A 13663-nucleotide genomic window follows, 5' to 3' on the forward strand; every position below is an offset into this window, starting at 1 on the left:
GGGACTTCTGGGAGGACTACCCTGGAGGAGTGAGGGCATCCGAGACAGTGAGGGGTGAGCAGGGAGGAGCACAGAAGACTAGCGGGAGCACTGGTAGGAAGCAAACCCTGGGTCCCCATGAGAAGGGCCCTGAGAGTTCTCTTACTTTTCACACCAGCCTGGGCCTGTGCATGCCTTACCCCAGCCACCCCACCAACATCTCCAGTTTACAGACAAGGAAACTGAGGCTCAGAGAGGTAAGGCCACCTTGCTCAGAGTCACAGAGGCAGGGAGAGGCTGAGCCTAGCTTGATTCTGAGCCCAGAATGTGACATCTGCTCTGAAAGGCAAATGCAACGCAAACTACCGGCCCTCCCGAGGACCCAGAGGTGCCAAGCAAAGGCTCAGGCTGGCCATCACACCTCACGCTGAACTACTGTTCTAGAAGAGGAGCTGAAGCCTTTCATACAGATCCCTCCAGAAGTGGAGGAGTGTCGGTTTTCCAGGTGTAACAGGCCACCTCTCCCTCAGCCAGTTATCAAGCTGGTTCCCATCTGTTGCTATCTCCTATGACAGGCCAGCTAGGCAGTTCCCAGGCTCCACTAGAGGCAGGGGCCTGGGAAGGAGAAGTTCGACAACCGAACTTGCTGATGGAGGCAAAAGTCTTGCCTTTCAAGCCATCCCCTGATCCTGTCCTAGAAAGAATGACCAGCAAAAAACCCAGGTAGAGGCAGCTACAAAACTGGCTCATGGTCCTATGGTCCCCAGAATTCCATGTTTGTATACATGTGTCCTGGAGGTAACTCAAAAGGACACAGCAGGTGATTTCTGCAGCAAGGTTTCTGATAGGGTGATTTAGAAGTGGGGAGAAGTGGAAACCGCCCCAAAGGCAGAGTAGACAGGGCTGTTGGTCACTGGAGTTTTCATCTCTCCCATTTGAGCAGGGTTCGCTGCTCTCCAAGTGTCCCCCAAGCCATAATCTCACTTGAGCCTCATGAGGCAAGAAGGTGGGGAGAGAATAATCTTCCCCATTTATCACAAGAGGAAACTGAGGCCCAGAGACACCGAGTAACTGACCCAAGATCACACAGCTTGTTGAAATCTAAGGTCTGGCATTCAGTGTCCTGACCCTTATACTCCAGTGCTTTCTCACCACCCCAGGCCACTCTTCTGAACAAATTAACAATAAGAAGAACAGGCATGTCGAAGCCAAGAATGCGTGTGTGAAATTACGCTGAGTGAGCAGATCAGACTGTGAGATAGGAGCTATACTAGGAAGCTGCACGTTGCAAGCACCAGCCTTACATTTGCAGGAATGATTGGTGCTCACCCCATGAGGGACCCCTTTTCTGTCTGGCTCATCAGTGGAAACCACTTTAAGGAAGAGAAAACCATAATTACTCCTTAGGATGGCAGGGACATGTCAGAGTGCTTGAAGGCAGGCTCCTGCAGCCAAAACAAGCATATTCACTATCATAATTTCATATTTGAAAAACTAGAATTAAGTCTCCGTTGTTTTTGTAATTGAGACCACAGAACAAAGCCTCCATGGGTAGGAGAGACCCACAGAAGTCCAGTAAATTCTTAGGTAGGATAAAGCTCCCCATCCCCAGGAGAGGGATTCCCTGAAATTTCAGGGCCTGAGACCAGGGCAGATTGGGGTTTAAATAGGTCGAGAAATGCTGGACTAAATGCCCTTTAAGGCTGAGTACTGTGAGTCTGTATAAAATTCTCTTGATGATTATTGATTGTTGGAAGAGAATTTTCAGGTGATGCAAAGCTGGAATTTCACGTTCATTTTAAGGACCCCCCTACACACACACTCACGCACACACACGGCAACCTTTAGAAAGAATGCATTTTTTTACCTTGGTCAAGGCTGCAGAATGACAGCAGCAGCCCCTGGCCACAGTCAAGGCCCCTTCCTGCTGCCCCAGCGCCCAGGGATCTAGATAAGACTAGATACCAGTTGGCTGTCAGTCTAGCCGCAGGTCCTGGGAGCCCCAGACCCAACTCCCACTTTGCTGGGGACTGGCCATGACCCAGATGGGCCTCGTGGGGCTTCAGAATCTCCCCGACTCCTTCCAGGTAACCTATCATGGTTGGATGCTAACACTCCTTCCTCACCCCAGAACCTCTTCTTCTTCCTCTTTGCTGCCAAGTTCCTTTCAATAAGAACCCACTCTCTTGCCTTCTTCCCTTCTGCCTCCCATTCCTCTCTCCAGCTCTCTCCCCACTGCTCCCTGACAAAGCTGGGTAGAGAGGCCCCAGCAAGCCCCATGGCCAAGGCCAAAGGAGTTCCCTGCCATAGCCTGACTGACCTCTTGGCTGCTGACCATCACCATGACCACTTTCTGCTTCTGGAAAGGCTCTTTCTGCTGACTTAGCCTGACTATTTTCTTTCCTACTCATTTCTTCACTCAATTATTTATTAGGGCTTAGCATAACTATTAATAATTTTTCCAAAATGTCTTCTTTAATATTCACCTTCCCCATTGGACCGTGAGCTCCATGAGGGCAGGGGTTAGGTCTTTCCAACCCATGCTGGTTGCAGTGCCTGACACCCAGCAGGTCTGTGGTCAGTGTGTACTGATGGGATGGACTTGTCCTCTCCTTTCTTGATCTTCCCAACCAGCTTCACCCTCTGGGCCCCAAGCCCTGATGGCAAGCAGCATACACAGATCTCTGCTGCTCCAAGCATTGGCTAGGAACTGCCTTGAGGCCCTAACCCTGGGGGTCCCTCCCTCTCCTCCACCCCTCAGCTTCCACGCTCACCCTGCCCCCCCTTTTTTGTATTCAATTTTACTGAGATATATTCACATAACATACAATCATCCAAAGTGTACAATCAATTGTTCATTGTACCACTATATAGTTGTGCATTCATCACCCCAATCTATTTTTTGAACATTTTCCTTGTACCAGAAAAAGTGAAAATAAGAATAAAAAATAAAAGTAAAAAAGAACACCCAAATCATCCCCCCTCCCACCCTATTTTTCGTTTAGTTTTTTGTCCCCATTTTTCTCTCATCCATCTGTACTCTAGATAAAGGGATTGCAATCTACAAGGCTTTCACAATCACACTGTCACCCCTTGTAAGCTGCATTGCTATACAGTCGTCTTCAAGAGTCAAGGCTACTGGGTTGGAGTTTGAAAGTTTCAGGCATTTATTTCTAGCCATTGCAGTGCATTAAAACCTGAAAAGGGTTATCTATATAGTGCGTAAGAATTCCCACCCGAGAGACCTCTTGGCTCCGTTTGGAATCTCTCAGCTACTGAAACTTTGTTTTGTTTCATTTCACATCCCCCTTTTGGTCAAGAAGATATTCTCAATTCCATGATGCTGGGTCCAGGTTCATCCCCGGGAGTCATATCCTGCGTTGCCAGGGAGATTTACACCCCTGGGAGTCAGGTCCCACGTAGGGCGGAGGGCAGTGAGTTCACCTGCCGAGGTGGCTCAGTTAGAGAGAGAGAGAGGGCCACATCTGAGCAACAAAGAGGTACTCGGGGGAGACTCTTAGGCACAATTATAAGTAGGTTTAGCCTCTCCTTTGTAGTAATGGGCCTCATAAGGGCAAGTCCCTTGATAGGGGGCTTGGCACATCAAACCGCCCCAGTCCTCAGTGTTTGTGAGAACATCAGCAACAATCAAAGTGAGGAAGCCCAACTTCTCTGCATTTTCCCCCAGCTCCTCAGGGGCCCTGCATATATATTTTTATTCTCTGACCCTGTCCCATTTTTGACTCTCCTGGCCTCCTGACCCCCTCCCAGGCCTCAGTGCTCCCTGGCTTTGCTGTCCCTATCTCAGCTGAAATGCTCCTCCTTTTCCCCTTTTCCCCTGGAGAGGGGCTGGAACAAAAATGAAGAAATGTTCAGTGGACTTAAAGGCATACTGCACACAACAATGGGAAGAGTAAGTGAATTTGCAAACAGAAAGAGAAAAGGGCGGAAAAAAGGAAACAAAGCCCCTGAGATCTGTGGACAATATCAAACAGTTTAATGTACATATAATTGGAGTCCTATCAGCCTGGCCTGATGAAATGAGATTTCCCATCCTCTTGTTGGCAGCTATTTTACTTGTTTTCTTCTTTTGCATTGTAAAGACAATAATGAGGATGTTATAGAAAGCACAAGGGAGAAAGAAAAGAACGGCAGGTAGTAGGGCTTAGAGGTTAAGAGTGTGGGTTTTAGGAGACAATCCTGGTACTGAATTCCCTTGTGGTCACTTGTTAACTAGGTTAGCAAGTGGGCAGGTCACCTAACCTCTTTGCACCTCAGTTTTCTCATCTGAATCTACCTTTGAGGATTAAATAAGATAATGCAAGTAAAAAGCCCAGCAAAAAGTCTGACCAAGTAAGTGTTCAATAAGTATTTTTATTCCTATTAGGAATAATTTTGGTCTCACCACCATCATCCATGCTTACATTGTCATTTTCACTTATGCACGTTCCTTTTCAGACTTGGTCTGTCTGCAAAAAATTGTTTTTTTAACATTTTACAATTAAGGTGCATCACTGTTAATGCATTCTGCTTTTAAATTCATTCATGAATATTCAGTTTCCCACATCACTACTGACTCTTCGTTGATGTCATTTTAAAGGACTACTCAACATCTCCAGCCTTTATGGTGTGCTTATTTTTCTTTGGATTTTGGTCATTGCGCCCATCCCTGCATTATTTAGCCCAAGCTCCTGGTGTGGCAAATTACATGCAGGTTCTTGCCCAGCATTTAGTTTTTTTAAATTTCTTCTTTTTTTTTTAAGTTTTATTCACACACCACGTAATCCATCCTAAGTGAACAACCAATAATAGCTCCTGGTATAATCACATAGTTATGCTTTCACACCACAATCCGTGAGAGAACATTTCCATTTCTTCCATAAAAAACAATGAAGAAAAAAAAATAAAAGAACAAAGAATTTAAAAAAAATAATAAAATAAAAAAAGAAACAACAAGAAGAATCCCATACCCCTCCTTTACGTCCCCATCTCTTGACATTTAGCTTTGGTAGATTGCCTTTGTTACAAGTAACAGACAACTATCACAATGCTACTATTAACTATAGATCCTAGATGCATTGATTCTATTTTTTTCCCATATACCATTCCATTCCAACACCTTGCAAAGTTGACATTCACTTGTTCTCCCTCATGTAAAAACTTTCTTATATTTCTACATATAATCACCGTCCTTGTCAAGTCTAGTATTTGCTAAGTTATACAGTCCCAGATTTTATCCTCTATCATTCCTTTAGATGTCATACATGCCCTTAGCCTCCCTCTTTCAACTGTACTCACATTCAGCATTGTTTATTATACTTACAATATTGTGCTACCATCGGATAGTATTGTGCTATCTATTTCTGGATATTTACAATCAATCTTGTTGAACATTCTGTTCTCCTCCAGCATCAAATGCCCAATCTCTACCCCCTTTCTACCTCCTGATAAACCGTGTTCTCAACTTTAACACTCAGAGTTTGCTCATATAGTTAGTTCATATTAGTAAGACGATACAGTATTTGTCCTTTTGTGTCTGGCTGATTTTGCTCAACACAATGTCCTCAAGGTTCATCTATGTTGTTGCATGCACCATGACTTTATTTTGTCTTACTGCTGTGTAATATTCCATTGTATGCATATACCAGTTTGTTTATCCACTTGTCCACTGATGGATGTTTGGGCTGTTTCCATCTCTTGGCGATTGTGAATAATGCCGCTATAAACATCGGTGTGCAAACGTCCATTTGTGTCCTAGCCTTCAGTTCCTCTGAATATACCTAGTAATGGGAATGCTGGATCATATGGCAATTCTACACTTAGCTTCCTGAGGAATCGCCACACTGCCTTCCAGAGTTGTTGCACTACTCCACATTCCCCACCAACAGTGAATAACCAGCATTTACTTTTCCAGACAACACCTGGCTGTTTAAGGGGACAACTCAGAAAGGTGTTGTTGCATCCAGGGTCTGCGGCTAACTTGCCATGGGCTTTGGGCAAGCCCTTGCTGGGCTCCCAGGTTCCTTTTTATAAACCATGACAGGCTCTGTTCCCCCCACCTCACAGAGGGATAGAAGAACTCTACAAACACATCCGCCATCATTGGGATTCATGAACTAGAAATAAAGATATTCAAACCTTGTCCTCTAGGAGGCACAAGGCCTCAAAAGTACTTAGAAACCTGCTTAGAAGCTGCAGTGGGGTGGGGCCTGATAATCTGCGGGCAGGGTTTACCACCCTCCTCCCCACTTCACCCACGACAGTTCTGCATTTGCCCATCTTAAATACTGGGCTCTCCTCAGAGGATGTCATTGGCACCAAGCAGACACCACTCATCTGGTCTAACACACCCACTTTACAGATGGGAAAACTGAGGTCCCAAGAGGTGAAGGGGTGTGCCCACAAGCACTACTCTGGATGCCCGCCCCTCCCCCCCATTTTCCACAGCATCCCTAAAAGGGTGTCCTCAAAATCTGAAGTGAGAAGCACGCAGTTGTTCCTCAGAAGATTATTAGTTAGACCTGACACTTCACTTCTGAAAAACCTGAAAACCTTGTCCGTCTTCTCAAATCCTTTAAACCAGGGTGCAAATGGGAGGCCTCCATAAGGTGGTGAGAAGGGCCTTATGAAGCATAACAGGTGAGGCAGGTAGAGCCCAGGAGCTCCCAGAACCCACCTCACCTTGCTGGGGGGACAAGGGCTGGGTCTGAGGCACTCAGTGAGGGTGAAAAGAAATAGCCCCTGCCACTGAGCTTGGTCCCCGGCAATTGCCTCTGGAGGAAAGTCTTCTTGCTGCCTGTCAGCACTGCTCAGCCTGAACATGATTTCAACTAATTTGGCAGTGGAGGGGCTGGGGGGAGGACACCATTCCCGTATCTGCTCCACATCTCAAAGGCACCGAGAGAACTGGCACAAAGCAGGAATTGCTATTGATTTTCACTTGTGCGGGCTGACCTAACAAAACTGATTCGCCAAGTATCTGTCTGCCTCTGCTTCAGATGCTCATCCTAATCACATGCAAATAAATTGCACCAGCATCCAGAGTGATTTGTCAAGGTCCAGCTGGGCAGAAACCCCAGCTTCCGGCGATGGAGTCCAGGCCAGGTTGGGCTGGCTGGGATCAGCCCTGGCAAACGCCTCACTGTTGCTCCCCCCATTGATGAGCAACATTCTGGGAGGCCCAGGAAGCAGGAAACGGTAACCGGCAGCTGCTACCATGCTAGGAGCTTGGGTGGCCTTGCCCAGGAGGGGGCTTTGAGGAAACAGCGCTTGGCAGCAACATCCTGACTTGTTTCTCTGTCCCCTGGGTTTTAGGGGATTTAATAGAGTGTAGGTGCAACCAGAAGAGGTCTGAATTCTGGTCCTGGCTCTGCTGCTGGCAAGTGTCTTTGAGCCAGGTGTCAGATGGAGATGATACCACCCATGGGGTCTAGGACCCTACAAAGGCCCAGGGGTCAGATTGAGTGTCCAGCCCATTCTGTCACTCCCTAACTGTGACCTGGGTGGGCACCTTCTGCTATCAGTGCCTTACTTTTTCTCATCTGTATAATGGGGCCCAAAATAGTACCCGCCTCCCAGGATGGAGGTCAGGACTGAATGAAGTTAACAAAGGACTGGAGGGCCTCGTACCCACCAGCCCTTCATTGCGCAGGTAGGGTCCAGAGGTTCGGAGAAGGGGATGACTTTCTCAGGGTCACAGGGCAAGGCAGAGTTGCACCAGGGGGTTTAAAATGAAAGGCAAGCCCACGAGGGCAATGAAAAAAAAACAGTGATTCTGCCCTCTCCCCATCCAGATCATGGCTGTCCCTTAAGAATGGGACACAAAGGGGAGCAGGTCGCAGCCACATCACAGATCCGTGCTTGAAAGTTCAAAAACTATACATAGGCTTTTTCTTTTTTTCCTTTTTTTTTTTTAATTTACGGGTTTCCTGCCATCCAGGGAAAAAGGGATGTGGTGTCTTGCTGCTCGAGGTTTGGGGGGCTTCCCTGGGGGCTCCATTCCCATCCCTTTCCCACCAGCACAGCTGGGGGAAGGTGCCTGCTTGCTGGCCCTGTGGAGTCCTCTGCTGTGGGATAAGGCACTGTGTGTTCGGCAAGAAGGCGCTCATGGCTGGCTGGTGGTGGACAACGAGGCGGCCTTCTTAGGGGCTGCAAAGCTGAGGCTGTTGAGGGGTTGAGCTGAACTTGGGGCCCTGGCAGGGGCCAATGGTGAGGAGGCCCTGGGCTATGGTAACCCAGCCTGGCGGTCCAGCCGCCACCTCCCTGCTGGCCCTGGTGCCGACGGCCTCAGGACGGGATCATGCCTTTGCTCCTCTTGCGGTCGGCCATGGTTCTTCGGTTGTGGTTGGCTCTTGTCGCCTTGTTGGCTTCCTTCTTCCTGCGTTCCTGGGTGGTCTCACGGTTCTGCCCATGGCCCCGAGGGTTGCCGGCCACTGCTGCTGAGCTGTCATGTCGGTATCTGAAAGAGCAACAACCCACCCCCAGGAGAACACATCAGCTGGAAGAGGGTCTGGTGGGACGAGGCCTGCCTTGGTGGTCACTGGGAGAGGACACACAAGCTTGGGCCAGGACAGCTATGGTACCTGCAGGAGTGGGGCTATGGGGGGGTGTCTCTGGCCAGCCCCAGGCCTGGTGTTTTCCCTTTTCTGGGCCTTGCCTCCAGGCAGGCCCATTGCTAGGCTGTGGGAGAGAAACAGCTAATGGGCTGACCACAGCCCACCATAAGGAGAAAAGGGCTTGGGAACAGGTTACTGCTCTTCTCTGGCCAGAATCACATGCTACAGATTAGACAGTAATTTCCCAGGCCTTGCTCGGTGGCCTCCAAAGACCAAGTGCACTCAAAGACGTGACCAAGGACCCTTTCAGACCATCTTAACTGCCAGGGTTTGTCCAGAGCTCTGGTGCTCAGGGAGATGGGACAGATGAGAAGTCAGTCATTCTGCTCCCTGCTGTCAACCTTCTGGGGCTCCCCATTGCTTTAGAAAGGGATCTAAATGCCTCCCCTTCTTGGCAAGGACCCCTGCGCCCAGCACATGGTGCTATGGGAGTCCTGGGGCCAGGAAGGGGTGAGGGGCAAGCTTGTATCCTTGGCTTGGTCTTAAGTGGAAAAGGGATCTCAGGCAGGTTCTGGCCCCTCTAGACTCTTTCCTCAAAGCAAAGACAATGGGGCTGGATTAGAAGAGTCTCTGTTCACCCCCTCCCGGCTCTCCCCAGCCACCTCCAAAGACTAACCTCCCGGACTATGCCCTGTGCTTTCTTGCTTCTCTGCCCTGTCTTAGGTTGTTTCTCCACCTCATGTGGCCAACTGCTTTCCATCCTTTAAGGCCCAGCTAAAGTGCTCCTGCCCTTACCATCCTCTCTCAGCTACAGAGGACGTGTGTGTGTCTCTGTCTGGACTCTCTCACCACATTTCACCAGCTAGTCCTGTACACATCAGGCTCCTGCACTGGGTGATAAACCCCTTGTGGCATCTGTTAGGTAATTGTTATGAGTGTGGACCCCAGAGCTGGGCCAACTGGGCTCAAATCTCTGCTCCACCACCTATTACCTGTGTGACCTTTGCCAGGTTACTTAACATCTCTGGGCCTCAGTTTCCTTGTCTGTAAAATGAAAACAAGAGGAACAGCAGCTACCTCATAGGGTTGTGGGGCTAAATCAGTACATATAAAGCATGGAGAACCGTGCCTGGCATACAGGTGCCCCGTAATGTCAGCTCAGTGTGGCTGGCGTTTCATCTCTGTCCTGCCCAGGGCACCCAGCTCTGTGGCATTTCAACTGCTAAGTGTGGGCTGAATAGAAGCAGAAAGCCAGGTGTCCCTGCCAGTCTCCGCCTCCACTGGAGGTTAGGGGAGCCGAGGCAGCAAGCACCGTGCTCACATACCCCATAAACGCTGGGCCAGCAGGGGTGGGTTTCCTGGGCGGTAGGCTGGGTCCCCTCCCACCAAAAATGGCCCCTGGAATGCTTACCCCCTTCTGGCAAGGAAGGCCATGCGCCTGGCTTCTGCCTTCTCTCTCAGCACCGCAGGGTCCTGCACGAAATGGTCAGGCTATGGAAGAGAGGAAAGGGGAGACAAAAGCTGGAACCACGAGCCACCCCAGTTCCCTCAGCTGTGGGGAGGCTGGGCCCAGCTGAGTCTTGGTGACGGCTCCATGCCAGGTGTGGGAGGAGCCTCAGTAGGAAAGGGAGATGGTCTGGAATGGAGCCAGGCTTTGCTGAGGTCCCAGGTTTTCATTTGGAGCCACCACCCCATCCTTCCCACCTCTTCCCTGGTGGGAGGCAGCTGAAGGGACCGTGGCTTCCTGGGCAGCCCCGGCTGGGCTCAGCTACACTGGCATGGAGGGGTGGGTCTGCCGTTGTTGGGGTATGACGATGACAAACAGGAGGCCCAGCCACCGTTGACAGGCCAAGGAGGCCATGTAGGATTGAACGCCAAGAGCGCTGCCCCCAGAGGCTGACATGTCCCTGGTAGCTGGAGGCCTAGGCCTCACTCCAGCCCCCCCACCAAGGCCCACTCTCGAGGACCATTTTCTCGGCCAAAAGTGAAAGGAGGCTGGACTAGGGCAGGGGGCAGGGGACTGATCTAAGGACCACAGACAGGCTTTGGCAGTTTCAAAAATCAAACAAAAAACAAAAATATGGAATTGGTAATGTTTGAAAGAAGGAAGAATTTACATAAAAACCTGGGCCATCTCCTTTCCCAGGAAAGAGACTCCTTCGGACCTTGGGCCTGCATTCTTGCTGAGCAGGCCCTGAACACGGGCACATGTGCTTCTCCATAACTCAGCACTGTCTCTCCCAGGCCCCATATGCATTTACACTGGTGGCCTGACCCCGGAGACATCCGAACGTGTCACCCTGGTAGGAGGGCAGAGGTATCCCAGGGGCTCCAGGCTGCCTGCTACCCTTTCATTCAGAGCTGTGCTAATTTTATCTGTTTTATACGTTGAAGTTGTAGTTAAGATTTCATTTGAAGAAAAAGTTCAGTCCCTAAAAAATGGAATTTTCAAACCCATGCCCCAGATGACCTCCAAGGGCCCCTTCGGCTCTAACTCTTTTCTTACTTTAAGAATTGCCATCCAGGGGATGGTGGCCGACAGCTGCCCCTCTCCCAGCCCCCAGGCTGCTGGACCTAATGAACTTGGCAGTTCAAAGGACTGGCCTCCATCCTGTGCCCTGGGCCTTCTCTGGGCAGCCGAGGTGAGTTCTAAGCCAGCAGCCCTGCAGGCAGACATTCTGGGCTCTAGAGGAGCCTCCTCTCCCTGGCAGTGATGCTCGGCTGCTGGAGGCCAGAGGCCAGGAAGGGAGACCGCAGCTGCACCCTCCCACCCCTGCCGTCCACCAAGCAGGAACCTTGGGAGCCTCCTCTGCAGCCTCCTCCTCGGCCTCATACTCCTCATCCTCCTGCCCTTCTCTGGGCACTTTGGTTCTCAGCACCTGAGGGATGGTGAAGGGCCTGAGGGTAGAGAGAAAAAGTAAGATCAAAGACAAGGTTTGAACCTGGAAAGAAAACCTCAAGGAGGAGGGAACCCCACTGGTGAGAGGGGGCGATGTGGAGGGGGTGAGCCCAGGAAGCTGGGACAAGCCACTGCCAGAGCAGCACTTTGCAGCCAACTTTGCATCTGCCCCAGGATTCTCTGAGGACACGAAGGTCTGATGTTGCAGCCTCGGAAAGCTGAGCTGGGGACATGGGGGTCTCTAGTTCTCCCTGCAGCCAGGGCAGCTCTGCTTTTATATATATTGGGGGGGCTCCATAAGACTCCAATGGGAACATTTTTCTGCAATTAAAAAATTAATTAAAAACTACCACCCGAGGACAAATAAATGCTGCCTCGTGAGGCTGGGCTGGGATGGGCTGGGGGTAGAGGGAGCACTGGACTCGGAGTCAGGAGGCCTGGGTTTGGGCCTCAGTTCTGCCACTGACTTCCTCACCTGTATGAACAAGAGATTACAGGCAAGTTCCATGGGCCCGATAGCCACTGTGCCCCAGAATTCCGCCAACCCTACCCTGGGCTGCCCGCTGCTTGGCCTCACCTGCGGCTGATGAGCTCGTCATCAGAGTCGGCATCGTTGGCGCCCACTTGGTTGCCATCGTATGTGTCATCGTACTCATCCTCATAGTCATCGCCACGGTAGGGCAGACCCTCGCCAGGCTGCAGCGGCACCTGCAATGCCAGAAGAGTGGGCAGGAGGGGCCCAGGGGCTGGCCGGTCTCCCCTCCAATGCCTCGCAGCCACGCGGCCACCTACCTCCTCCACCACCACGCTGTACTGCTCGTAGCGTTGCCGCTGCGCCTCTAACTCCCGCTTGTCGTTCAGCAGGCTCCGCGTGTTCTCTCCCTTCCTGGCACCCCAGACGGGAACAGTGAGGACAGGAAGGAAAACCATCAGGCTTTGACGGCTGAGGGGTGCAGAGGGTCTGCAGAGACCACGGGCTCACTTCTCCACCCCTCAGACTGGAACCAACAAAGACAACTGACATCATCAAATGCTGCTGAGGGTGTCGGGATGGGACACTCACCCACATAAACAGCTCCAGCCACTCTGCAGGGGCTCCCAAGAGGAGCTATTAATCTGTAAACTGTGCAAATCCTTCCACCCGGCCATTCCCTTTCAAGAAATGCTGAACGAGGGATTTTCTCTTCAGCATGATTGGTAACAGTGAAAAATGGAAAACAACCTAAAGTCCATCACGAGAGGAATGGCCGAGTGAACTATGCTACATCTGTATTACAGAACGCTGTGCAGCAGTTCTCGAGAGTGACGGTGATCTATTTGTGCTGACTCGGAAAGAATTCTAAGACTTATTACCAATGGAAAAAGCAGGCAACAGAAAAATGCATACAGTATAATCCTGTCTGTATAAATAAATAGCCTAGCAAGTCAAACCTGTTCTACGGGCACCTATGTATATATGTGTAAATGCACCACGAGAGGACTAGTAAACCCCACACCAAATGTCAATGGTTATTGAGATTGTTTGAATCTTTTAAGACAAAAACTCAAGAAAGAGCAAGGCCACACGTGGCTTTCTTACTGAGCTCTGGGGTGGGGGGCCCTAGGGGACCTCAGGAGGTATGAAAGGCAGGGATTTTGGCCTCTTCCTCTCACTCCACTTTGCCCAGCAGCCTTCTATCTGCTTCATTTTTCAAGCTTCCAGGTACGATTTCACTGGAGGAAGTTTGAAAGTCCAACTCCCATCATGTCACTGGTGAAGACTTCAGGATACAGTGGAGGGAGGGCAGTGGACAGAGGGCAGGGCCATGCTTGGGGTACAGCGAGTCTGTAGCACAGCCACAGTGCAGACTTGGGGCTTGGGCGCGTGGCTTTTCGAACCCATAGAAAAATCTAGTTTGTCAGACACATACACAGACCTGTAGAATGTAGTTTCTAGCCCTGCAGGGGAAAATCAATATGAGATGCCAGGCAAGAAAATTCAGCTTAGAGTGAAATTGGGTTTCTGGAATTATCAAGGGCAGGGGAGAAAAAAAGAAGAAACATAAAGCCATATGCAGCTTCCATAAAATCCTCCTATTAACTGGCTTTGGGTGCAGGGTGGGGCAGGTGTCAGTCTGTCGGATGGCTGCCTGGGGCCTGGGGCAGGTCAGGACTGCAGCCCCCAGCATGGCAGGGTGCAACCTGGCTCCTTTCTACAGTCTTTATTTATTAAGGGCCTACTATGTGCCAG

At 50.3% G+C, this 13663-nt stretch overlaps 1 protein-coding gene across 3 annotated transcripts in view; it reads right to left on the bottom strand.

Annotated features, from left to right (window-relative positions):
• Positions 1-7866: 7866 nt before the first annotated feature.
• The window catches only part of ASCC2 (activating signal cointegrator 1 complex subunit 2), a 36011-nt gene continuing 30214 nt past the window's right edge, over positions 7867-13663 (bottom strand). The window contains exons 16-20 of one of the 3 annotated variants that reach the window (XM_037816960.1): positions 12226-12319; positions 12011-12141; positions 11330-11432; positions 9946-10025; positions 7867-8437 (exon numbers count right to left, since the gene is read on the bottom strand). In XM_037816960.1, coding sequence (XP_037672888.1) covers positions 8266-8437; positions 9946-10025; positions 11330-11432; positions 12011-12141; positions 12226-12319 — 580 coding nt within the window. In that variant the 3' untranslated portion in view covers positions 7867-8265. The remainder of the gene's footprint in view (positions 8438-9945; positions 10026-11329; positions 11433-12010; positions 12142-12225; positions 12320-13663) is intronic. The other 2 variants (XM_037816961.1, XM_037816962.1) reach the window with 2 other exon arrangements.

The sequence above is a fragment of the Choloepus didactylus genome, chromosome 23, assembly GCF_015220235.1.
Source record: "Choloepus didactylus isolate mChoDid1 chromosome 23, mChoDid1.pri, whole genome shotgun sequence".
Classification (NCBI taxonomy): Eukaryota; Metazoa; Chordata; class Mammalia; order Pilosa; family Megalonychidae; genus Choloepus; species Choloepus didactylus.